Below are 26,572 nucleotides of genomic sequence, written 5' to 3' on the forward strand. Positions count from 1 at the left end.
TTATTTTGATTTAACAACCTAATTTGCCACCTTGCAAATGGGCATTAGGGCGTATCACTGCCAAACACCCGGGGCCAGACGGTTTCACTAGGGTTTATAACTTTATAGTGTAAAAAGCGGTGATAGTATAATAAAAAGAAGTGTATCTAAATTATGTTATCTTCCTATCAATAGATATCAATTAATCATTAATTAAAACAAGCGAGTCAATTCATTTCGCATGTAATTGTTCTTTTGCTATTGTGTATGTAGGTATGTGTATTTGATTAATTATACAGGGTGTCCCAAAAAGTAGTGATGAACGGAAGCTGGGAGGTAGAGGACCTAGAGGGCTATCCGAATCACCCCCATGTATGTTATGCGATTTTTCGTATTTTCGGAGTTATGACATTTTTTTCAATTTTTCATCTATCGCCGAGTACGATGAGATTTTTATTTATGGTGACGTGAATTATTGCGCTAGATGCTTGATTTTTTTTGTGTGCTAAGCTGAAAGATAGGCCAATTCAGTATGGTAACATTTACTATCGTTAGATCTTTGAATGGAATAAAAAAAAGAATTAAATGCCAAGAAAGATAAAATTACCCAGTATGTTCACCACTTCAAGGGCCCGTAAAAAAATAAAATCACATAAAAAAAGTTTTCCGTTTGGCTTTTAAAAACTTGCTCTATCTATCAGGTAGCTACCCTGAAAATTTCATTTTATTATTCAGAAGGCTTCAATCTAAAAATTGAAATCTAAATGTGGTCAGTGCAAAAATTGAATTAACATGATGATTAATAAAAACAAATTAAAACCAATAAAAAGGTGTTTAATTACCAGACATTTTTAAAATGACCCCGCTGTTGCTCAGTGCAAGTGCGACATCACCGTAAAAAGTTGTATTTTAAATGTCTGAATGTCCTTTTATCATTTTTAATGGTTTCTTCTGCTACTATGAATTTCCGGGTTATTTCGTCCAAATTTCCACCTACATACATAAGCAAGCAAGAAACAGTTATTTTATATTTTTATGTACACATGAAATACTCAATTATCATTACTTTTGGATCAACCTAGTACACATGGACAGTTTATATTCAAAAGTTATTATTTTAAAAGAACTCCAAGGCGAATTGTTGAATAACACAGATTTTATGCAAAAGTCCACTGCAGAAAAATGGCAATTTATTTTAAAAAAATGTCCTAACGAATTTGTTTGTTTAAAAAAAATGATTAGCTATATACTCTCTGTTCCCGCCACTTCAGCATTTACTGAAAGAGTCTTTTCGGTCATGAATGTGAAGTGGCGGGAAGAGAGAAACCGAGCTTCATTAAAAATTAATTAAAAATGAGCTCTTGAAATATATAAATTTAGATTTGGAATGTTTGGAATTCATATAATTCATTTAAAAATAATGAAAAATTGTTAGGTACTGCAAAAAGTACAAAAAAATACATTTTTAAAAATATTTATTTACTCTTTATTTACCTCCTTTAAAATCAGATATACTCTATTTCTTCAAATAAAAGTTGGCAACCCTAGCCATGCTTGATGCGCGCACGATCGTCAGTAGGATACATCCAGCCTGTGCATCCAGCACCGCGGCCTTGAGCTGACGTACGTCGGGGATGGACCGTGAATAAGACGCTTGAGTGATGGCGAAATAAGGTTGATAACGTTAAGGGACATTATCCTAACACATTCCCCCGATCCCTTGATATGAAATTGCGTTTCAACTTTTATTGTTCTGGATCGAGAAGTGGGATTTGGATTGTTTTGATGAAGTGAATAGAAACTAAAATCGCTAGCTTATAATTTCTAGCTACTAATATTAAAAATATATAAATTAATATCAAATGTGTATTTCTATGTTTTCAATGGCCCAATCAAACCGATTTCTCGATCTAGAACATAGCCACAATGTTTTGTTATATTATTATGTGCATTTATTGCGAATTTTAGGTTTATTTATTGGATCAAAATTGTCTTTATTACCAAATTCATACATTTGACTTTATCTTATTCGTTTCTCTTTGACCTTTGGTACTTAAACATGGTAACATTGAAATCAAGTGTTGCAAACTTAAAAATGAAATGTGCATAATAAATTTTAATGTCTAATGTTTGTAATTATAATAAATTTTGAATAAAGCATGTTGCCAGTAGTGTGTTATGTTGTTTTGATATTGTTTTAACAGTCGATATGTTTTTGGCTATTAATTTTATATGTGAACATTATATGAACATGTTTAGATAAAAGAGTGAGTGCCATCTTCTGTTCACGGAAAAAAATATATTCAGACACATTAAAAACAGATATATTATCCTAACTATATTTTGTCTAGTGTGTCTGTGTGTATTTTTTTTACTATTCAACATTATGGCTGGTTCACACTTTGATTAGTGCGAGTGCAGGTGATGAGTAGTACTACGTGTGGACAGCGACTGTTTAGTGCGAGTGTTTAGTAGGCTGTGTAGTAAAGTGAATAGAAGCGTGTTCTATTTTTTTGCGAGTGGACTGCGAGTAGCCACGTCCCGCGCGCCCTCCCTTCCCCCTCACTCGCAGTGTGCCTGCCTAAACACGTCTGGACAGGAGTGTTTAGTGTTTAGTGTTTAGCGTAGTGTGTAGCGTTGCGAATTTCACCATTGTCCTGCGCTCGCACTAATCACCTGCACTCGCAGTTGAATTGGACACTACTCGCACTACACACCTGCACTCGCACTAATCACCTGCACTCGCACTAATCAAAGTGTGAACCAGCCATTATTTATCCAACAATAGGACGCCGCTCTTTTCACTTTTTTAACTATGGAGACAATGAAATTAAGTTAAATCATTTAAGTTCACTGTAGCATTCTATTAACTGTTATATTTATAAATTTGCCTTTTTTGTGACTAAATTAGTTTAAAGTGCGTTAAGTTATGAATTGGTTGAGGTTTGTAATCGTAAGTGTGGAATAAGCTTTGGAAGATTAAGCGCTATTCATCATAATGCTTTAATTTATTTGTGACTTTCATTTTCGCCTATTTTATTGTAAAATTATATAAAAAATCAAAACTATAAAATTACATAAACGTTGCCTAAACATCGCTTATTGTTGAGATGTTAAATGGTGTGAATGATATGCTATTGAAATGTTAACAGATGAATAAAATATAGGTATGTAATGTTTATTTTAACATTGTCACAAAAATATAGGTAGTGTCTTTTTCACATAATGTGTTTTATTTTTGTGTCATCATTAATAGTTAATACCTTTACCACACGATCCATTTTCCTATTATGGAAATCTTCTATACCAATTCAATTGCTTCCTGTAAAAGAAAATTCTTGAAAATGAGTACCTATTTACAAATTTGGGGTTTTGGTTATCCACCACAGTTGATAAGACTACAATATCAGTGTATCATTATATAATTTAGCTCATTTCCAGGCAGGCATCTTTTGGTCATCTTACTATTTATATAACTGTCACCGGATCAAACAAAACTTTATAGGTTTGTGGCATAGAGATAGTATGTACTACTAGAGGGGTTATTCCAAACAAAAACATTACACGCGGCCGATGTGGTGGGGTACGTGTGGAACGAGCGGGGCGTGGCTTCAAGTTCAAAGATTAAGCAATGCGTGCAGATGCGACACATTGTGCAATCTGTTTACTCGGTACTATCTGGTGGTACTGATACTAGGGAATTAATAAAACGAGGATTTTATATTAAACTATGTATTTTAATTTCCTTTAAATAATATCAATTTAGTAAGCTTTTGTCGTTTTGTGTAGTAATCAATAGTTTTATCAGTTTTTGCTTCATGATGTAATCGAATTTTGGAGTATTGGTTTATAATAGCCCTAATTAAATGGATACGATGATTCAATGTTGATGGCGTTTACGTATAAGAAACTCACATTTTGAAAAATCTCACGTGAGATTCGAGGATGGGGGAGGGGTTGAATAAATTCTCACGACATCTCACCAGGGGGGGAGGGAGGTGCAGAAAATTTTAAAAAACACCTCACGTAATTTATGGACGCCCCCTTACTCGATCACAATTTTTGTAACGAATGTGAAAGACGAAACAATAAATACGCAAAGCGGCTTTTACTATAAACGGAACTACATTTAAAAATATACTTTATTTATTGAGTTATAAGGTTGCTTCCATTCTGTTTATTTACATTCTCAAAAACATCAATCGCCGCAGAGGTGGCTTGCGACAAAGGCGGCTTGTGTCAAAGGCCTCGGCGATATCATTTAAGAACATAATATTATGTACTTTAGGCAAACTTGTAATAAGATCTATTTTACTTTCTTATTATTCCATTTGACAAGGATATTGGGTAAGATACCTATTGGAATAATTTTATTATTATGTATGTACTTATTAAATCCGCGAATAAAAAAAATTTTTAGTCGTGAATATAGAAATTGGGTCGCATTTTTTTAATCCGCGAATAGTGAAAACACGAATAAAGGAAGCGCGATTAAGGAACTTTTACTGTATTAGTTTCTGTGAATGTTGTGTTTATTTGTAATTGTTGTGCATAATAATTTATAAATCCTATTGGAACAACTGTTGATTAACCTTTTTTTAATAAATAAAAATAGGTAAATAAATAAATATTACTTAATATAACCTACCGTTTTACTTTGCGTAGTCGGGTAAAAGTATAAATATTTAGGTACTACACCACGGTAATCTTTCCTAGTATATATACATAGTTAAAAAAATCCAGTTACATTTTTTTAACAGACTCATCGATAGTGTCACGTCTGTGCTGTTAGTCTATGAAAAATGGCGCGAAACGCAGAACGCGTGGTGATTTTTCGCAAAATGATAACAATATTAGTAAAATGCATGACTTACTCATAATAAGGAAACTTACTGGTGAAAAGTCACTCCTCGGGCTTTGTTTGTATTATGGGAACTTGTAAAACAATATCTAAGCAAACACGAAGGCATTTTGAACAGAGCAATAACACGTGTTGACGCGGCAAGCGGGGGGCACAGTCCGACACAGACTAAAGAGACTTGTGATTCTTACCTCTAGCTCGTGTTAAAGAGAGTGTAGTAGCGATCGCCTCTCTAGTACGTAGTACATACTATCTCTATGGTTTGTGGCACCAATTATTTTTTCATCTTTCCGAGTGGCACATCACGAATAGGCATTAATATAATTTTATAAATAGAAATGTGTTCGGTTTGTCCTTGCTGCGCTATTCAATCTGTATATGAGCAACGGATTCACTTGATTTTATTGCACATGAGAAAATATTCAATCAATTTTAATGAAATCTAACTAATATTTACTATCATTATACAGGAAAGCTTCTATAATTATTACTATCATGTGCAAGAGAACACTTTATTATGTACTAATATATTTTATGAAAGAGTAAACTCGGATACTACTGGATTTTTAGATATTATTTCTCTTAACTCATTGAATCTTGAATGTTTTGAATTAAATATTACCTAGCTAAGTATATAGTATTGCTAGATGTGCTCCGCAGGTTTACCCGAATTGCTCCGCTCATTAGCGTGATGATGTAGCTTTCCTTGATAAATGGGAGTTTCTAAGATTAGCGCATTCAACTAAACAAACTCTTCAGCTATTACTATTAGTATATACTAGCGACCCGCCCCGGCTTCGCACGGGTGCAATGATGATACTAAATACACTACAGAAAAACTGTGAACGTTGTATATAAAAACATAGCGGCCCGCTCCGGCTTCGCATGGGTATAAAATAGATAGCCGGGCGGCCGGCCGGTACCACCGCAAACGCTACGTCCCGCAATTTTTAAATCTGTAATATCTTCGAAAATATTCACTTAAATCATACGGTGTAAAGGGCCATATAGATCTATATTATATGAATAATGTATTCAAGGTATTTAATTGGTTAAGGATTAATGCTGTATTGGTTAAAATCGCATTGAAAATTAGCCATTATTTGTCGTAAAAAGTAAATGACAAAAAAAAGTTATTGTGGGTTATCCATAAGAGATAGACATATACCATCGCGGACTTTTCTGTAGATCTTTTCAATGTGTATAATACTTAGTACATTATTTTGATAAAACTCGTAGGGTTCAGCCTGCGTTTGCAATGTAAGAGGAAAAAATGTAATTTTTTACGACATCACATTAGAAACCTCAAAAATAACAATACTTCTTCACTATTTAATGGATGTTATTATACATATAAACCTTCCTCTTGAATCACTCTATCTATTAAAAAAAACTGCATCAAAATCCGTTGCGTAGTTTCAAAGATTTAAGCGTACAAAGGGACATAGGGACAAGGAAAGCGACTTTGTTTTATACTATGTAGTGATAGTGAAGTAGCTTATTAGTATAAATGTAGTGATGATGTCTTTACGCTGCACTGCGACATCGCGCCTTTGCAATAACACCACGCACGTGCGCGTGCAAGTTCGTCGGTCTTTTTATTGTATTTTAACTTATAGCAGCATTAGTGTCTAAAAAAAATTAGACGTTACTTAGTATAAGATATAACTAACTGTTCTACTTTATAGGTAATATGGATCCGTACAATTTTTTAAGTTTTGTTTGCACTGTTTTTGCCAGACAGAATTATGGTAGCTACTTGTATTCAAAACATTGCATGTTCTATTTTAACCACATTTTAAATAATTGAAAGTGAGGAGTAGGTAGTAAATAAAAATAATGCCGAATTTACGCTTTGTCTTTTAATCTTTATTATTAAATATCACATCATGGTAAGGAATAAAACTACTCACAAATGTACTGAATCTAATGATTTTTTTTTGAACTCATCATGATAAAGCATATATATTTCAACTTAATCCATTTACATTACAGTTTAGACATTAGCTTGCAGTATACGGTATTTTATCGGCGCTTGTTCCGAACTTCGCCACCTGTGAAAAACCACCTATATACTATATCAAAATAGTTCTTTTACTAGATTTCCACCCACGTTTTCAAAGAATAACCGCATAGTTCCCGTTGCTGTGGGATTTCTGGGATAAAAAGTAGCCTGTCTTATTGTGTCTTCAGCTACAGATCAAATTTCATTGTATTCGGTTCAGTAGTTTTTACGTGAAAGAATAACGTGTTTTTTGCAAATTCTATTTTATATTCAATTTTCTCAGATAATTTGTTCAGTTGAACAATTTACAGTAAATACGGAGATTTTTTGCCCCCTCTGACAGTATAATCCAAAGACCAAAAAAATCGCCGCATTTCTGTTTTCTCTATGGCCTATGCCATTGCATTGGTGAAATGATAATTTAAGTACTACCTAAGTACAAGTTAAAGTGATGTATGTAAGTTATAGCACAGACTAATAATAATATACTAGGTAATAGTATTTAAGAACCAAGTTTTGTTACTTTATTGAGACTCAGCAATTAGTGCAATAATTTGGTTTAGTGTGATTTTTGTAAATACAGTAATTAACGTAAAGAATTCAGTTTCAATTAAGGCTTTATGGACCTTGATGGCAAATCTCATATTTTTATTTGCTTGTTGTATTTTTTATTTGTGTTATACAATATTTTTTTTTCACATATACTGCCATTTTAAATGGCGTGCAAAATTCTATAATATTATATCTTCCATAATTTGATAGCTGTTATTGTAACTTTTCATCGGAGTAGACAGGGGTAAAAACTAAAACAACCATGTATAATATCACATAATTATATTATAAAATGATTTAATTACAATAAACAGAATAAGTATCATAATGTACCTACAGTACGAACAACTTACAATTACGTAAAAGCGGACAGGATGTACTCGTTTCATATTTACATTTTGTACATTGAGCGCTCGATTCGTTCATCGTAATACTAACACGTCCTTCGCGACGATATCAATAAATAAGGGGGATGGGGGGTAGGGGGGGTAGGGGGTGGGCGGGTCGGCGGGGCGCTAGGCTATATGGTACAGCCCGCCGGCCGCGGCGCTATGTACACTACAACTGCTCCACGAACTTGGTGAGCTGGTCCTGCGGCGTCATGGGCGGCAGCTGGTCGTCGGGCGGGTGCGGGGCGGGCGGCGCGGGCGACTGGCGCAGCAGCAGCAGCTCGGAGGGCGTGGGCGGGCGCGGCGCCGGCGTGGCGGGCGGCGAGCGCTGCACCGCGCCCGGGAAGTAGCGCGCCGCCAGCCGCGGCGCCGCGCCCGCGTACGCGCCGCGCATGCCCATGGCGCCGCCCGCCGCGCCCACGCCCACGCCGCCCACCGCGCCCTGCGGCTTGAACCACGCGTTGCCGCCGCCCGCCATGCCGCCCAGCCCCACGGACGACACGCCGCCCACGCCTCCCACGCCGCCGACGTTCGACACTCCGCCGACCTGACGATACAATTTTTTATTAATCACTTGAACAAAGTAGATGTAATAATACTTTTATACAAAAATGATAAATATATGTACAAAGTTTTAATAAAAACTGACATTTGAAGTGAATCAAATTCCAGTCTGAAAGAAACCTATAAATAAGCGAAAACTGTAACATTATTCAAAGCACGAATATAAATTATTGCGACTAATACTTACTTGTCCCTGTTGTGGGATCATCTGGTGCATCTGCTGCAGCCGCTGCTGCTGCGGCTGCATCATGTGCTGCAGCTGCTGCGGCTGCTGCACGCCGCCCAGCGCCACGTGCCCGCCCACGCCGCCCACGCCGCTCACGGAGCTCACACCTCCGCTCGCTTGTTGTTGGTTCTGGGCGTTCTACACGACAAACGCATAACATTAAACACATAAGCTAAATCGACAGTAAAAAGTTATTTTATGGAATTTTCTAGACATCAATATACAAAAAATACATGTTGATGATCTTGTTTTACAATGTCTTTGTATTTTCATTAAAAACTACTAGACACACATCATCTAAACAGTCACATAAAGTCTGAATGTGTTAAAGTAAAATCAATCTTTTTAGCATTACATGCAGTCAATAAATTGTATTAGCATAAGCTAAATTCAACCTTATTTGCATTTGTTGCACGTATAAAAATGTATGTATCCAAACTGTGGATAATGTTGTTGGTTGGGCAGTTATACCTGTATTTGAGTAAGTTTTATTGTACAATTTGCCACTGTTCTGCTGTTTATTATCCCTAATAAAGAAAAATAGAAAAAAAACCTTATTCGAATGAATTAAGATCAGATTTATTAGTTATTGATCTAGTTATTATAAATTATTATGTCTATAGACATGGTACACGTGTGTCTAATCAATAATTACTTTTTATATCAAAATCTGTATTTCCTTGCGTCAAATTAAATAGTATGTAGCCATATATTAACCTGCGCGCGCTGCTTGATGAAGGCGGCCATGAGCGGCGGGTTGGACTTGAGTATCTGCAGTATCTCGTGCTGCTGGTTGGGGCTGGTGGGCGAGCGCAGCGTGGCCATCAGCTGCTGCAGCGCCTTCTGCTGCATGTGCTGCGGCTGCGGCGCCGCCGCGGGCGCGCCCGCTCGCTGTTGCTGCAATTACATTATAGTGAGTATAGCGTGTACACAATAATATAAGCAAAAAGGTAGTAAAACACAATATTCAATTTTCAAAAACGCACTCAGAATTAGACGTTGCCATGTTCCAACTATCTTGAAAGAGTATTTCAACTTGCCACTTCTAAAGCGTTAATAATATATATTATTTTTTTTTTTACAATTTCTTTGCATGAGCATAAGTGGAGTCCAGTAGCTGCTTCTAGTATACAAATGACCTGCATGTTGAATATTAACACTGGCACAGTAGGTACGCAACTAAGTGCGCTTGACGTGTCAGGCAGTTTGGTATCACTCAAATATTTGGAGTTTGTTGCGCGGAAAGTGTTCTATATGCGGACATTCACGGCGCGCGCGTCTCTTGTGGATAAACAGCTACCACACACACAAGGTTAGTACACACTCACACGTACCTGCGGCGGGTGCGGGTGCGGCGGGTGCTGCACGTGCGGCGCGTGGTGCGGCGCGTGCGGCAGGCGCGCGTGGTGCGGCGCGTGGTGCAGCGGCGGCGGCCCGCGGTAGCGCGCGGCCCAGTCGGCCCGCGCGCCGCCCGGCGGGCCCATCGCGCCCTGCTTGCCGTACGACGGCGCCTGCTGCCGGGCCGCCTCCTCTTGCACCTGTAGCGGTTTGCACTTATTGTACACTAAAACATTTTCTACAGCACGACTATCACATTCACACGTTCTATAAACTTTATTACTTTAGTCTTGAATTTTTTAGCTTTATTTCATATTTGAACTCGAGAACTTTAAGTTATTTTTATCGCGAAAAAGTTAATTCATAAAAAAATTACAAAATAGTTTAAAATATCTATCTGAATATTGAATCTAAGTAAATAAGTATTCGGAAGCATGTAAGTATAGGAATAAGAAGTCACCTGCTGCAGCGCCTTCTGCACGTTGTGCGGCAGCGCGTGCGCGGCGGGCTTGGCGGGCGGCGGCGAGGCGAGCGGCGGCGCGGGCGGCGGCGAGCTGGGCCCCGCGGCGCCGCCCCGCGTGTTCATGGCCGCCATGCGCCGCCGCAGCAGCTGCTGCTGCTGCACGCGCTGCTGCACCTGCTGCTGCTTCAACTTCTGCTTGATGCTGCTGCAGAACGGCACCGAGCACTTGCTCTCCTGGCAGTGCTTCGCGTGGTAGCAGCACAGCGCGATGAGCTGCTTGCAGATCGGGCAGTCGCCCTTGGTCTTGCGCTTGCAGATCTTGGTATGCGTGACGACGCGCTTCATCTTCTGGCAGGACGGCAGGCGGCAGTTCGCGTCGCGGCACTGGCACGCGTGCACCAGCGACTGGATGCACCGCTGGATGGACAGCTTGCGCGCCTCCTGCGGGTTGGCCTGCTTCATGTCGCCCGGCGACGAGCCCACGTCGAGGTCCAAGCCGAGCTTCTCCATCTTGTGCGGGTGGCCCTCCTTGTCGTAGCAGGGCACGCACAGGTCGAAGTCGTCGCACACGGTGCAGTGGTAGCGGGTCTCCACGTGCGACTTGCAGCTGTTGCACGTGTACACGAACTTGTCCTGGCCTTGGTTGTGTAGTTCGTACAACATGCATAGCGTTGAGAAGAAAGCTCGTCTCGTCGAGGAGAATTCGTAGTGTCGGTCTCGCGCCATAGTGAGGAAGGCGTCGCGACCGTCCATCAGATCACAGTTTATTAATGGGTCGGGGTCTTGAATAGGCTGTAAGGAAAAACATTAACTTGTTTAGTAAACCCCAAATAAACTTAATTAACATAGACATAATGTATGTCTTAATCCCAATGATACAGGTGTAAACAATCATATGATTGAAGGTTTAATTAATAATGGACCATATTTTTTCAATAATTGTGTAACTTAGTTGTTTAACAAAAATACAATGTGGAAAAGAAAATAAACTAACATATCAAGTTGACAAAAAAAGCATCCAAATTATTCAAACTGACTGATATAATATATTCAACGTTAGTTGGTGATTAAAGCTTTGTCTGATATTTTTGAAAGTTAGAACAAACTCTGCATTCGTAAAAAGAATCTTAACTGCATCAGATGTGAACATAAGTTCGATAACCAAAATGTCTTCTATTTTTCAATAAAAGATTATCCATGAACAACACAAAATACTCACAGCTAAACTAGCGGCAGACTGCGCAGAGTGCAACCGAATCACAAAGAACACCTCCTTGTGCTTCTCCATGGTCGCAAATATCTTCGCGCTGAGATCGCTGCCCTGCTGCTGGTCGCTCTGCTTCTTGCTGTTCTTCCGCTGCGCCGCTTTCGATTTGTTCGACTTCTTCGCTTTCTTCTGCCCCTTCTTCTTGCCGTCCGGCCCTTGTTCGCTCTCTTCTGACGACTGAAATACCTAAAATAATGTTACATTTCGGTACAATGTTGCAGTACCCAATTACGCGTTGGTAACCAAATTGGAAAAATAAATGAAACAAAGAATGCTATTTTAACGTGATAACGTTTTTAAAATCGTTTTAGTCGGGTGACATGTTCAGAAACTTGTGTCACACCAAAACCTCACGAGCGCGATCGCAGGTATAACGAGAGAGAGACGGACCGATCTCCCGTCTCATCTCAAGCGCTGCCACCAATAAGACGTTATCACGTAAACATCTCGATCGTAAACCTACTTTACAAACAACCAATTTTTTTTTAGTTGGGTTGCGTAAGTAATGATCTAAAATATAGGATACTGACCACTGCCTCGGCGGCTTCAGCCTGCTTCCTCTTCTCCTCCTCCTCCTGGTCCAACTCCTTGATAGACTCTTCTAAAACATTCGGCCAAAAGTCCCCCTCAAAGTACGGCAACTCCGCCGCCGACGAGATATTGTCCTCCATGGCTTGCTTTAGAATATCTTTATAATCTAATATTATCCTTTCTATAATTCCTTTATCTAACATTTTCTTATACCACTCCTGCAATCGCTTCGGTTTCGGTATTTTTTGGTCGGGCGGATGGCAGTGAAAGATATAATCGTCGCCTTCTGAAGGCGGACAGGCCCAGATGTGGGCCATAGTGTAGCCTAATTGTTTGGCGTAGTCCAAATAACCTAATAGTATTTCGTGATACACGGCAGTACGGTACTGCTTCGGTTGGAAGAAATGTACAGAATCTAGATATGCTATATATACACGCCTCGTATTCGGCGACGGACTTTCGCTCCCGTATTCCTGTAATAGAATGAGATTCATATCATATTTGTAAAAATGTTAGTTAAATAGATAAAAAACTATTTTACTGTCGTTGAGAGTTGTTAAGTTCTCATGATTAAAGATTGTAATATTTACCTGCACGTGCATCCCGAAAAAACATACATCACTACCGTCTACTTCTTCAAATGCAAATAACGCTTTCGCTCTATAGGGGAATTCTGACGCTAACTCCCCGGATTCTACAAATCGCGATCTCATGCCTGGCTTCACTTCTACAAGCTAAAATGGAAGAAAAAACATATAAATTTTCGTATAATATTTTTAATGAATATCGAAATAGGAATATTATGGAATAGAATTGTTACAGAGTTACAATTTGAATATTGAGGTTTAAAAATCCAAATAGACTAAAGCCATAAACACATGGTTTAAAAATTGTTTCTTTTTCGATCCCAAACTAATACCACATTATAACAATAAGTATAAATCCATACCTTATCCGACGACGCGACCACCCTGATATGCACTTCGCCAGCACCAGCCTCTTTTTTCTTAAGATAATTATTCACTCTAGTCTCAATAAATATGCCGAGTTTCGACGTCGGCAGTTTCTTAGCGCTGAACTTGTTATCTTTCCGTTTGGCCCCCTTCTTCTTCAAACAATTATCACAGCAGAAGCCTTGAGGCCAAATCGAGTCGTGGTGCAGCACGCATATCTGATGCTGCTTCCTCCCGCAATCTGTACACACTACGAACGGCTCTTGTTCCAGATGGTCATTCTTCATTTCTTTGAACTGATCTTTTTTGATTGCGCTGAAAAGTAATTTTGTTTTATTATTCTGTGAAGAGTCATACAAGGTAACAAGTATATTGTAGTTTTTAAATGTACTAAAGAAAATTTATTCAATATTTACATAGCGAAAATGATGACTATTTTCATTCGGTAAGAACAACATAAATAGTGCTGAACGCAACATTATTAAGAATATTATTTAATATTTAATCTTACGAAAGTAAAATTTAATGAATCAATTTCTCAATAAATTATATAACAATTTACACCTTATAATAATAACAATAAAAGATGTCGGTATATACTCACGTCTGCGGCTGCAGCGGGTCGTCGCCGAGCGTGACGGTGTCGCCCTGGATGTCGTTGAAGCATTTCTGGCAGAAGGTGTATCTATCGGACACAACCCCATATGCTTTAAGACTGTTTGCGCAATCCCAGTGAGCCGTGAGGTGAGATGTGAAGCGTGACGGGAGCGTGCGGGGCGTGGACGGGCCAAAACAAATTAGTAAGCGATAACAACATAAAGGGGATTAGTTCCGTGGCGCTTTGGCTCGGGACCTGCAGCAATACACCCCAAACCAACACACACAGTTAAAATGTACACACGTCAACTTTGAACCCCGTACAAAGCTTTGAATGTAGACTTCTGACTTAGTAAATAGTTCACAGTTATTGCTACAGGTCCATTGTTATGTACAAGCCAAAGTAAGAGGACATAGTGACAATTAGAAATGGTAGATTGTATGAGCTGTTGATGTCCAGTATAAGTGTATTTTTATAGTAAGACAATTATACTGGATTTGTTGATATTGCCATGAAAGCAACAGAAAGCCTTGTAACATAGATACAGGACATGAATTCAGACAACACTCAGTATGCATTCGTCATTACAATATATTATGCAGGATAAGAAACACAGATAAATAAAGTTTTAAATTTTGTTAAGAATTAAATGGCAATTATTTTATGAAGAATACACTTTTCCCCCAAGTACAGACAGTAGTTTAGTCACACATAAACGTTCCAGACAAGTTATCTTACAAGCTTCATGAATGCACAAAAATGCTCACTTTTCAATTTCAACATTTCAACATTTACATAAGAAGTCTTAAAATACAGTGTTAGTTCATGTTTTGGGGCTTTTATTTATTAAACTTTACAAAAAATATAAACAATCAATAAATGCACTTTGTTTTCAACATAATATGGAAAACGAATAATTTCCCTATCTACAATAAAAAAAAATATCCGACAATGCGGTCATTCACTTTTATATTAAGAACAAAGGTATTGAATCACGTATCGTGTTCATCATTATAGTGCATGTTAAAGTTTCCCATTAAATTAGGCTTCATTGCACTTGAGTACACGGTGCGCTCGATTTACCCCGTCTCGGGTTACGGCGTAATGTCGCATTGTCTTTAGACAGCGTTGGATATCGGCGCGGCGCCGATTAAGACATAATGTCTTTCTTAATCATTATGTGGCAAGCTAAGTATGATAATTGTAGCGCTAGTACAGTACTCCCAAACTGATAATGCGCATAGAAAAATTCGTCACTGTTCGGCAACTGTCATATTCCCCGAGCCTCCGAAGACGATATGTATATAGAGTGGTTAAATGTATTTTCTTCATGCATAATTTATTAGAATTATGAGTTTTATTGTGATTTTATGGTAAAAGAGTTGAGTAACGAAATTTGTTTCGATAATTCAATGTAAGTTAATAGCGAGGATATAAAGCCACATGATTGCGAATATAAATTCTGATGATACAATTTTTTTTAACCACAGAACATGAACAACACATAAAAAAATTGATAGACATGTTAATATGTTCCAAATGAAAAAGCATTTCTTTAAATATTTTTTGCTTTAGATTGATTGATTTCTCAAGTATGAATGAATGAATGAGTCTTATATTCTAGACATATCTAATTTTTAAATTTTATATGTACACTTAATAATTGATTGAAATAGATAAAAATAGATTCTGAATAACGCCTGCAATGCTGATAATGTACACACACAATTGAATAGAATAAAATATTAGGTCCAAGATCCATTATTAAGTGTTTATTTATTGAATATCTCTTAATATCTTTCACAGTGTCATGTCCAGTTTCTATAATTTAAAACTGAATTACCTTTATAGATATTCTGAGCACAAGTAGAACATTTAAGAATATTATTTTTTGGAATCTTAAAGATTTTCGACATACTATTTGTAAAAGCTCAAATAGCAACTTTCCGACACATTTTCAATATATAACCAATGAGCCGCGCAGTATGCTGATTTGCCCTATCTTCTCCGTTATTTTTTTTATGTAAAAAAATATTATATAATTTAAGGGTCAATTAGTTATTAAGTTTTTTTTATGTGTTTTTTTTTTTTGTTATATTGTATGGCATATCATTAAATGACAATAAATTTCTTTCTTCTTCTTCTAAAACATTACAGAAACTGGGCACAAAACTGCCCAATACACGCATACACACCTGTTCTGATAGCTGAAGTACTTCGCGTCCCGCGGTATGGTGCACAGCTGCTTCCCGTAGCAGCAGAGCACCTGCGGGTTGAACGTGTACTTGCGGCCGCAGCAGTAGCCCAGCGACTGCATCACTGGGTCTATCTCCACCTCAAACACTTCCGATAACTGTGGAGGAGGGCGGGGTTAGATGGACTGGTACAGAATTTTTGTGCTTTTAAAATGATAGAAAAAAACAAGTGATAACTGCGTTAAAAACAACCGACTTCAAACTTGCACTTGCAACATTTACAAATACAGACAAAAATGCTCATAAAATAAAAACTACTAGGCCTATCCGAATAAAATTTTTATGGGACCAATTCGACACCATCCCGCATCGAACAAAAAAAGAATCACGTAAATCGGTTCAGAAACCTCGGAGTAATCGGTGTACATACATAAAAAAAAAAAAGCATACCAGCCGAATTGATAACCTCCCCCTTTTTTTTGAAGTCGGTTAAAAAGGAATATTAGCAAGAATATTTAATATTTTTAGCTTATAAGCAATGCTAATAATTGATGCTTGAATTATTTAACACTATTTGGACTTTTTTCTACTTTTCACTTCGTCTTAATTATTGGACAGATATAGTTCTTTTTCCAATAAGACAGATTTTATGTAATGTTAGAACTTGAAGTTACAAAATTGAAAATATAAAATAAGTTAGATATTTAAACAATACTTTTTTATATAGTAGCAAAGTGCTATACAAAAGCAACGATAAACACTCACCTTAGTACAATATCTATACACTCGCGAATTTTTCCTATTGTAAAGCCACGCATTATCGAACATTAACCACACATCGTCCACATACTCCCAAGGGTCCTTATATTCACCACGGTCTAACTTCATCTTAATGGTAGATAAGTCAATGGGTTTCGTCACTATATCGAAATAGTCCGGGATGCCGAGCGCCGTCGCGTCGACGGGCTGGCGGAAGGGCAGCGACTCGGGCTCCAGGCGGAACAGCTTGTCCAGCGTGGGCAGCAGCGCCTGGCGCAGCTCCTCCGCCTTGAACACGAACGGCGTCTTGGGCCCGCGGTCGGGCGGCGCGGGCTCCGGCGGCGGCGCCTCCGCGGGCTCCTCCTTCGGCTCCTGCTTGATCTCCTGCTTGACCTCCTGCTTGGCGAACGCGTCGGCGCGCTCCGCGTCCCGGTCGGGGTCGGGGCGCGCGCCCTTGCCGCCGGGCCCGCAGCTGTCCTCGTCCTGCTCGTCCCGGGGCTCCACGGGCTCGCGCTTCACGTCGGGGCTGGGCGGCGCGGGCGGGGCGGGCGGCGCGGGCGCGGGGCGCGGCGTGCCGGGCGCGGGCGCGGGGCTGGCGTGCGGCGTGGCGGGCGCGGGCGACGGCAGCTCGCGGAACGCGCCGCTCGTGAACGGGCTCGCCAGCCGCTTGTCGGGCTGGTGCGGCGACGCGAGCGCGGGCCCGTTGCTCTGCAGCGAGTACTGCGCGGGCGACGGGATGGGCTGCCCGAACGGGGACATGCCCGGGTTGCTCACGCTGCTCACGCTGCCCACGCCCACCGTGCCGCCGTTCGGCGTGTGCGGCATCTGCTAATACACACATTTACAGTCAGACACATCTCAAATACATGTTATCATTATATCGATGAATGTTAAAATGAATTATGTGTATTTAAAAAAAGACAAAATGTATATTAAATAATTCAGTTTATAATAGTTACACAAACACTAATGTGTATTACTTGAATTCCATATTTACAGTTACATGTTGCTAAACTCAAAACAAATTTTTTTTAATACTTAATATAATTAAAAAGTCTTACTAAAATACTGAACATACAAATAACTTCAGTTGCTTAATATTAAATTCAATATTTTACTTTTTTTTACAACACTATTTAACACACATTTAAATACACAGGACAAAAGAAAAGAAAATTTAATATTATGTACCTGATTAGGACTAGGGCCAGGCGGACCAACGAGGTTAGGCTGATACGTCATTCTATTCGCTGACATAGGCAGGTTCATGCCGGGCGAAGGTATTCGCATGGCGGGCAAGCCGGCTTGCGCGGGCAGGCTGGGCCTACCGACGCCCACGCCAATGCCCACGCCCACGCCCACGACCGGCGCCGTGGGCCTCACGCCGCCCATCACACCCCCGCCGGGCAGAACCCCAGTCTGCTGCTGCTGCAATTGGTTCTGTTGCTGTTGCGCCTGCTGCGCTTGCAACTGCTGCTCTTTTCTCTTCTGTCGTTTTTCCTCCAACTCCTTCTGTATTTTGTATATCTTTTCGGCTAGTAAATGATAGTATTCCGAGCGCGTACTAGCCATTTCATACATGTCGCCTTCTACTTTTCTCGCGTATGCAACTAAATTGTGCATACGTTTGTCTTGCATTGCCGTGGGATCGGGTGTCGGGAAAATGGCTTGAACCCTGTTAAAAGTTAAAATGTAAATAACATTATAGTACTATGCTTGATACATGATTTAAAATACCAACGTACGTGGCACGTACGAACACAACGTATTAACGTGCGCTAATTAATTAATTTATTAATTGCTATATTTGTTTGAAAATAAAAGTATGAAAAACATCGAAATAATGATGATTTCGATGCATATTATAAATGTTTTTCCTGAATGAATATAATGTATGAGTAGGTAATATTTGCTTCACTTACAGTTTATGCACGAGGTGGTTTCTGAGATCAGGTGTTATAGACTGGTGCCACTCCTTGGTGCCCGACACGGGATTGGCCGTCACCGGCCCGCCGCCTAACTGTAATCCCCCAGCACCGAGCTATACAAATAACAAAAGATAATTTAATGCTTTGTTTTGAAACATTTAAATGCTATATAAACAAAAAATTTATAAAAAAACTCGCTGCGCTCCACGGTTTCACCCGCGTGGCTCCGCTCCTGTTGGTCTTAGCGTGATGATATGCCTTCCTTGATGAATGGGCTATGTAACACCGAAATAATTTTTCAAATCGGACTTGAGCGCATTTAAAGAAACAAACAAACTCTTCAGCTTTATAATATTAGTATAGATTGAAAAAAAAAAATCCAACCACGAGCCGGGATTCGAACCGATCGATTTTTTTGCATTTTGCATTCTTTAAAAATTTCCCGAAATTCGACAATGTTTAAAGAAAATACATGATCCTTTGTTCTAAGACAATCGAGACATAAAATTTTACAAATTTAATTGTTGTAAAAAATATTTACGATGCACACATTCTGATACAAATAAACAAGTGCCAATTTTTGTTTAAGTTATATTGGGTAAAAAATTATAATTTGCAAGACAAGTCGCATAGCCACACTAGCGCCAAGTGTAATCACTGACCTGCTGCTGCACGTCCTGCTGCTGGTGGAACAGCTGCTGCACGGGCTGGTGCGGCGCGGCGAGGCGGGCGAGCGGCGCGCGCGCGTAGCCCATGCCCGACGTGGGGCAGATGCCCAGCCCGAGCGCCTCGTACGCGCGCTTCAGCTCCGGCGGGCCCACGCCCACGCCTGCGCCGACGCCCACGCCCACGCCGCCCGCGTTCGCGTTCGACGCGTTCGTCGCTACGTTCGCGCCGCCTGTGTTATGTGATGAGTCAGTAATGCCATAGAATAATGGTTGTGGAATATTTAAAACTATGTTTTTATTTAAATCAATCAATTTTTGAAGTGAACACTTCTTTAGCGGCATTGGGTATAAAATCTTAAACTCGCGTCAGGACACGTGGCCTGATCGAAAAAGCGTAAGACGGTTTTTTTTTAGCCCTTATATTCCATGCGTAAGACGGATACCATTCCAAAATATCAAACATGCTGAACGTTAATAATCAAGTTTTCACTTCTGCGGGCTCTCCCGGAGTGCAATCTCAGTGTCTTTTTTTTTCTCTCAATTGTATTATTTTTTTTTTCTATTAATATATCAAAAATATCAAATTTTACTTTAGCATTCTCTAAACTTGAAACAGTATAAGAATAAAACTTCATCATTGAATAGTAAAAGAAAAATAGCTATATAAATGTATACTTTACAAGAACCTTGTAAAAAGCACGTTAAGTTCAATTTTCAAGTGAAATGTGAATTATACCTTGTAATGGGTTGACGGGCGGCAGCGTGTTAGGCGGTTGCGCGTTCACGTTGACGCTGACGCCGCCGACGCTGGCGCCCGCGCCGCCCACGCCGCTGACGCCCACGCCCACGCCGACACCCGTTGTAGCGTGGGACACGGCGGCCGCTGTGACCACACATAGTTATAGTTAAACTGCATTTTTGAAGTGTTGTGTTCAGTTAACTTTTTAGGTCAAAAATGTACTTTTTAAAGTTGTGTGTATAGTGCGTAGATGTTAAATGTGTCTACTTAACGATATTTTGTGGTAGCAGCAGCAGTGAATATTGATAATTACAGCAGAGAAGCACACACAAAACATTCCAAACCCTCCCACTCAGATAGTAAATGATAACAAAAACTTTTAAGTGGAAAATTTGTTTCAGCATGGTGTATAAATAGGTCATTTAGAAGATACACTTACCATTCATAGTATTAGATCTACTCCTATCTGCCTGTTTGAGTGGTAGACAGACAGGACAGTCATTCTTATTGCAATGTTTCCAGTGATTGATGATTTGTCTTGATGATGAACAGTGAGGTACTGCACAGTTTTTTCCCGCCTAAAAATAATAATATTGTCATTCTCAAATAAAAAATCAGGTTCAATTAAATTGTTGAAATTCATAATGTAAAAGTAGAATAAACAAACAAAAAATGAAGTGTTCATTTTTACATCAATATTAATGATTTTATGTAGAAAAAAAAACTGTGGTAATGAACAACATTCTGAATGAGACATTGATGGGAGTGTTCAGATTGCATAGATTAACATAATATAATGTTAGCATATCTTATGATGTAGTAAATAAGCTATATTTGTTTTAAGAAAAATTCTTCATCTAATTTTGATTAACACTTTTTATAAATCTATGTTATTAAATTTTGTTAGTAGGTATAAATTAATCTGTTGTAATGATTAAACATGAATTTTTACATCTGTCATATTATATTATGAGTAATAAGCTTTTCAGTTATGATATTCAGATCATTTTTTTTTGGTGTTAAAAAACAAAGGCAGGCAAGTATGCTCAATAGCAAGATAATAGCTGCTTATACGATTTTAATAAATACAATGTAAATGTAGGTGAATTTTTCCGTGTGCAGCCGGCGCCTGTGACTGACACCAGGGCACGCTCATTATATCAGAGTATCCACAAACCTGACACGACATCATATGGTTGAGCACGCCCTTCATCGTCTTGCAGTGCGGCAGCGTGCACGTCCACGTCTCGCCGTTGGCCTGCGACTCGCGGCGCTGGCACTTGTGCGCGTGCAGCAGCAACACGAGCTGCTGCTGGATCAGCTTGCGCTTCTCCGGGTCCGCGATCGAGCCCGTGCTCGGCGCGGCCGGCGCCGCCGCCGCCTGCGGCTGTGACTGACACCAGGGCACGCTCATTATGGTGAACGGACGAGATATGCTTTTACAAGCGTTTGTTGCTAGCGTTATAAATTACTTGGGCGATATCGTTTATCTTTACTTTACTCTTTAATTCATTTTAATATCTTATGACCCTTATGGGCACATACTTTACTTATCTACATTTATATAAATTCTTTTTATGTAAGTTCCTTATTTTAACTATTTTTTACTTCAGTGAATAAAAAATAATTACCTCCAAGCTACACAGCCTACCACTCAAATCAAATACGAAATCTTTACATTTCGGCCGATTCACAAAGGGACCAAACAAGAAACAGGTGTAGCCAGTTGCGGTACAAGTGGGTGCATGGCTGTGATCGCTCACCTGTCCGCCGGCGGGCGCGCCCGGCGTCTGCGGGGAGGGCGCGGGCGGCACGGCCTGCGCGGCGCCGCCCCCCGCCTCGGGCGGCGCGCCGAAGCGCACGCCGGCCGCGCGCTGCACGCCGCCGGCCGCCGGCTGCCCGTACGGCGGGTGGTACGGCACGAGCGGGTGGCCGCCGCCGGCGCGCGCGTGCGACATGCCGTGCACGACGCCCTGCCCGAGCCCCGAGCGCATGGGCGCCTGCATGCCCACGCCCACGCCGACGCCGACGCCCACGCCGCCGACGACCCGCCCGCCCAGCGGCCCGTTCTGTATTGCCTGTATGTTAAAATATAAACATATAGCCTATGCAAGAAGATTATACTTGGTCTGGTTGATAACAAATTATTGGTTGGTTTAAACAAGACATAGATGGAATTTAAATGCTGTAAAATATTATTATTGAGGGGATATAAAAAGAACATAATATAACATGTAATTAAAAAAGCTACCTGAATACAAATATACAGGCAAAAAATAAGGCATGTTTATTATTGTATTATGCACAAACAATTGCTATTTTTTTGGCATGTCAATTAGTGCACTTACAAATTGCTATAGTAATTTTTGCAATCACAGAAAATTATTCTAAGGAAATCCTTGAAATGTTTAGCGCATATAAGTATGAATTATCTAAATTTACAACCAACCAAAAAATCTACATACAACATTAAACAGTACAACAGTATAGCTAATATTTTATGGGTGTGTCACTACTAGCTTTTTGTATGTATGTTTAAAGTAAATTTACGATTCTCATATTTTCTCCTAAATAAAATCCCAATTAAAATTTAATAAATCCTATACAACAAGAGAGGCCAAGTCAATTGGAAGATGCCAGAGCAAGATAAAACTAGCTGCCCAAAATCGACATGCATGGCAGAGTACTGATGACGCCCTTTGCCCCATCTAGGTGCCTTAGGATATTAAGTATGTATACAACATTTCTGTTATAAACTTGGGAAAATCCTAAATCTTTCTGATGAAGTAATTTAAATATTTTAATTTGATTCAAAAAATACAAGTATATTATTTATAAAAGGCTCACTATATATGCTACAAGTTTTTATTATATCTTTATGAGTTAATTCCACACATAAAATACATCTTCAAGAGCAAAAATCAATACTTAGAAATTCCAACTAACCTGTGCATGCGGATGATGCTGCGCGTTTGGGTGGTGATTATTGCCCATGAGTGTCGGCAGCTGCTTGTTCACATTGTTGATCATCCCACCGCCCAGCATGCCAGCACCTGACATATTGCTGTTCGTCACCACCATGTTACCACCCACATTCGCTACATTCATACCAGCTGCGGATTAAAATGATGGATATATGTTCATAGGAAAATTTATTTCTATAAGGGCTGATTTTTCAATCCTTGGTTAAAACTTATTCATCAAATAACGTATTTGACAGTATACAGGTGACATTTTAATATGTTCATGTAATACTTTATTGGACGGATAAATTTTAACCAACAATTGAAAAATCGGCCCTAACATAACAGTAAAATCGTGAAGTGGGTATTTGCATTAATTGTAACTCTAATAAGATCATGGAAGGCAAAACATGTCCAACATTAATGTTTATATAAATAAATCTAACGAAGTAATACATTATATTCAAGTTCAACTTGATCAATTTTAATTTAGCAATGAGATGATAGATTTAAAGATATTCATTTTGTTTATTTTTATAAGTATTTAGATTTTAAGTATTGCTCTTATGCATAACCTTAAATATTTTGAATGCATATAATCAAATATCCTTGCACACTTATCTCCATATATATTTCTATTAAACTAAACAACAATTATAGGCTACATTAAATATTAATTATTAGTAGTTTTAAAACAATTTGAAGCTTAATTTAAATAATATACATACCTTGAATAGAACTCATAGGCATAGTGGAATGCATTTGATTGGGATGACTTGTATTTGGTATAAGTTGCTGATGCATCCCTCCCATGAGATCCTTAGATACAGAGACGTTAGGCGGCGATTGTAGATTGGGACTCTTACTACCTAAGCTACCCAGTGTTAACGGGTTGTTGTGGCCAACTAAGCCACTCTTATTGCCCTGTGAAAAGACCCGCACACGAAATAATACACTATTAGTATAGGTTGTTCATCTGGTTACTGTATTTATTTTTCATTGCAATTTTAAGATATTACATTAAAAAATAGAAAGAAATGAAAAACTTAGTTATTTGTCACCAAATAGATGATGATATTGATAGTGCGTTGAAAAAATTATATTACATGGAAATAATTATATCTGCATAATTTTTAGCAACATAAGAATGAATTTTTTTAAAACTAATACAAATAATTAAAATATTATTATTAGATCATGTTTGTTTTAAAATTAGTACTCATCTTACACATCATCTATAATAACTTAATATTATTAATTTTCTTTGATTAAATCACTATTTTACCAACAGGTTGTTATTAAAAAAAATAAGCAACATGTATTATTAAATATTGTGAATAATTACATCACTCCCAGATACTCACTTGTTGTATAAGATGATTATTAATTTGCCGTTGCATTGCAGCAGTAGGATCATCCCCATTCAGCTGCTGCTGACCCATTTGCCCCCCAGGCCCTGGACCTTGGGCTGGAGGCTTAGGGCCTGTGACACCGGGCTGTTCACCCCAAGAACCCCCCATCAACTCATCAGGGAGGTCCTTTTCAAGGTCGAACATGTCCAGGTTCGAAAACCCATCTGCTAGAACAAATGTTTATTTCTTATTGTTGAACAAGAGTATTGTTACAATGTTTCCCCAAATGTGAAAAGTATAATTTGTATATTATATACATGATGCCTCATAAAAATATTTGAAAAATCTACCAGTAATAATCATCATAAATATATTTGACTGATATTCTGTGTGATTGCTTTTAAAATTTATCAATATTATGATTACAAATTATAAAATTACTTACATAAATAAAAGCTATCTAACATCTTACTAAATTTAAAAAAAAACATTATATTCCTTCTGAATATAAATTACTACATGTTTTCGCATTTTTCATTAAAAAAAAACCGAGTTAATAGCTATTAGTTTAAATGTCTGTGTGTTGTATGTATATTATTTTGACTGAAGACATTAAGAAAGTTTTCAAATACATCTTACAAATGGTTAGAAAAATAAAAAGTTTCATCTCTTTTCATTGGACTAAGCCGTATGTATTTCATGTTATTAATTATAAAACTAAATTGTGTTTATTTATTTAATGTTAGTTTGACAGAAATTAGAGGTTATGTGTCATGTTGTACACATACCTACATAAATAAATCAATTAATATTTGTGAAAATATAATTTTTCTACACAAATAATTTGCAAATATCGCATAGAATGGTATTAAAAATAGCTAAAATATCATATTATAAAATATAAATAGATTTTGTAAATAGGTCATTTATAAATTTGGAGCAAATAATTTGAAAGTCAAGACTTCTGTGAAAAATAATTGGTAAAAGTTAAATAAAAAGCCAGAAATTTACGATTGTATGGCTTTGTTCAGTGTAACACATAATATGATCAGAGTGGCCTAATTTATTAAATTATTTTTTTTTATAAATACACAAGTATGTTAAATTAATATCCCGTAAACTTTCACTTTTTGAAAGATTGGGAGATATGTTTCTAGTAATCGGGAATATTCTAAAAGTTGTTCAGTTTGATGTTATATATTAACAAGTTATACTGTGTAAAATTAGTGTTTCGCAGACCATATTAAAATTTAAAATAATAAATTATTCAAAATTATAGCATAAAAACACGTTTTTTCTTATTCATTTACTCAAGAAATAATAAATACGACGCAAAACTTGCAAGGCGCTAACAAGAACGACGACAAAATGTCAAAATTCACAGTAATAAAGTAGTGACAGTAGAGTGCTCAAACATCACAAAACTTTTAAAATATGAAAAAGTACTTACCCGCGGTGTCCGATGGACCCTGAAACGGGTCCCGGATCATTTTTGCCCGCTTATTTGGCGGCTCATCCACATGATGATCGGCCATGGCTCTGTTTACTAAACGTAAGCCGTCGTGAATATTTCGGCCCGCCGATTCAAATAACACTTTTATGTCTAATATCTTTAAAAAACAACATTTTAGAGCGATTTGTCATTCATCACAATATAATTCACCCACATCCCGATCGTTCGATGTCCTTCGAACCATTGAAGGCACATATTAAAATTTCTCACTCAAGTATTCGCCATTACAAAGCTCCGAATCGAAGAGCTACACAGACCCTCTCACCATCTTCCGACGGAACTAGCACAATAAATGAAAACAATATCACCAGATTTTTGCTACTTTATTGAACTTATTTTAGCGATCCTACTACACTATTTCACTTAACACTTGAAAATATAGGGAATGGACAAGTTTATGATAAAATGATTAAGAAAAAACAGAAAATTTACACGACAAATTCCGAAATACTTCTCAGTCTCTCCAGCGCAAAATGGCGGCTGTTGATGAAAACTTTTTCTACGCTTGTCAGAAAATGTCGGCCTATAAAGAGACAAAGCGCGCTGATTGGTTGAATTGCACCACGTGACTAACGGAAGTGCAGTCTTGACGCAGGATCGGTCCGATTGTTCTGACGTCAACGCGTTTCGAAACGAACAATGGCGACGCCAGCCGAGGATATTTTAAAGGTTTAAAACTATATCTAAGAGCATGTAAATTTTACTTTACATTGTAGATTTATTCAAAAG

At 38.5% G+C, this 26,572-nt stretch overlaps 1 protein-coding gene across 1 annotated transcript; it reads right to left on the bottom strand.

Annotated features, from left to right (window-relative positions):
- Positions 1-7,662: 7,662 nt before the first annotated feature.
- nej (CREB binding protein nejire) lies at positions 7,663-26,346 on the bottom strand. Its single transcript, XM_090110478.1, has 23 exons — positions 25,781-26,346; positions 24,343-24,554; positions 23,707-23,902; positions 22,962-23,128; positions 21,779-22,093; positions 21,193-21,408; positions 20,455-20,593; positions 20,013-20,159; positions 19,271-19,506; positions 18,603-18,721; positions 17,872-18,355; positions 16,687-17,505; positions 15,922-16,079; positions 13,733-13,843; positions 13,125-13,443; positions 12,766-12,909; positions 12,175-12,648; positions 11,597-11,830; positions 10,375-11,169; positions 9,911-10,114; positions 9,294-9,473; positions 8,538-8,714; positions 7,663-8,333 (listed from the first exon to the last, which is right to left on the bottom strand). Exons 1-23 carry the CDS (start codon positions 25,863-25,865, stop codon positions 7,956-7,958), a joined length of 6,309 nt encoding a protein of 2,102 aa, XP_089966604.1. The 5' UTR covers positions 25,866-26,346; the 3' UTR covers positions 7,663-7,955.
- Positions 26,347-26,572: the final 226 nt, after the last annotated feature.

The sequence above is a fragment of the Colias eurytheme genome, chromosome 15, assembly GCF_061535395.1.
Source record: "Colias eurytheme isolate Ceu_HAF_F1 chromosome 15, ilColEury1 Martin Lab GWU primary, whole genome shotgun sequence".
Classification (NCBI taxonomy): Eukaryota; Metazoa; Arthropoda; class Insecta; order Lepidoptera; family Pieridae; genus Colias; species Colias eurytheme.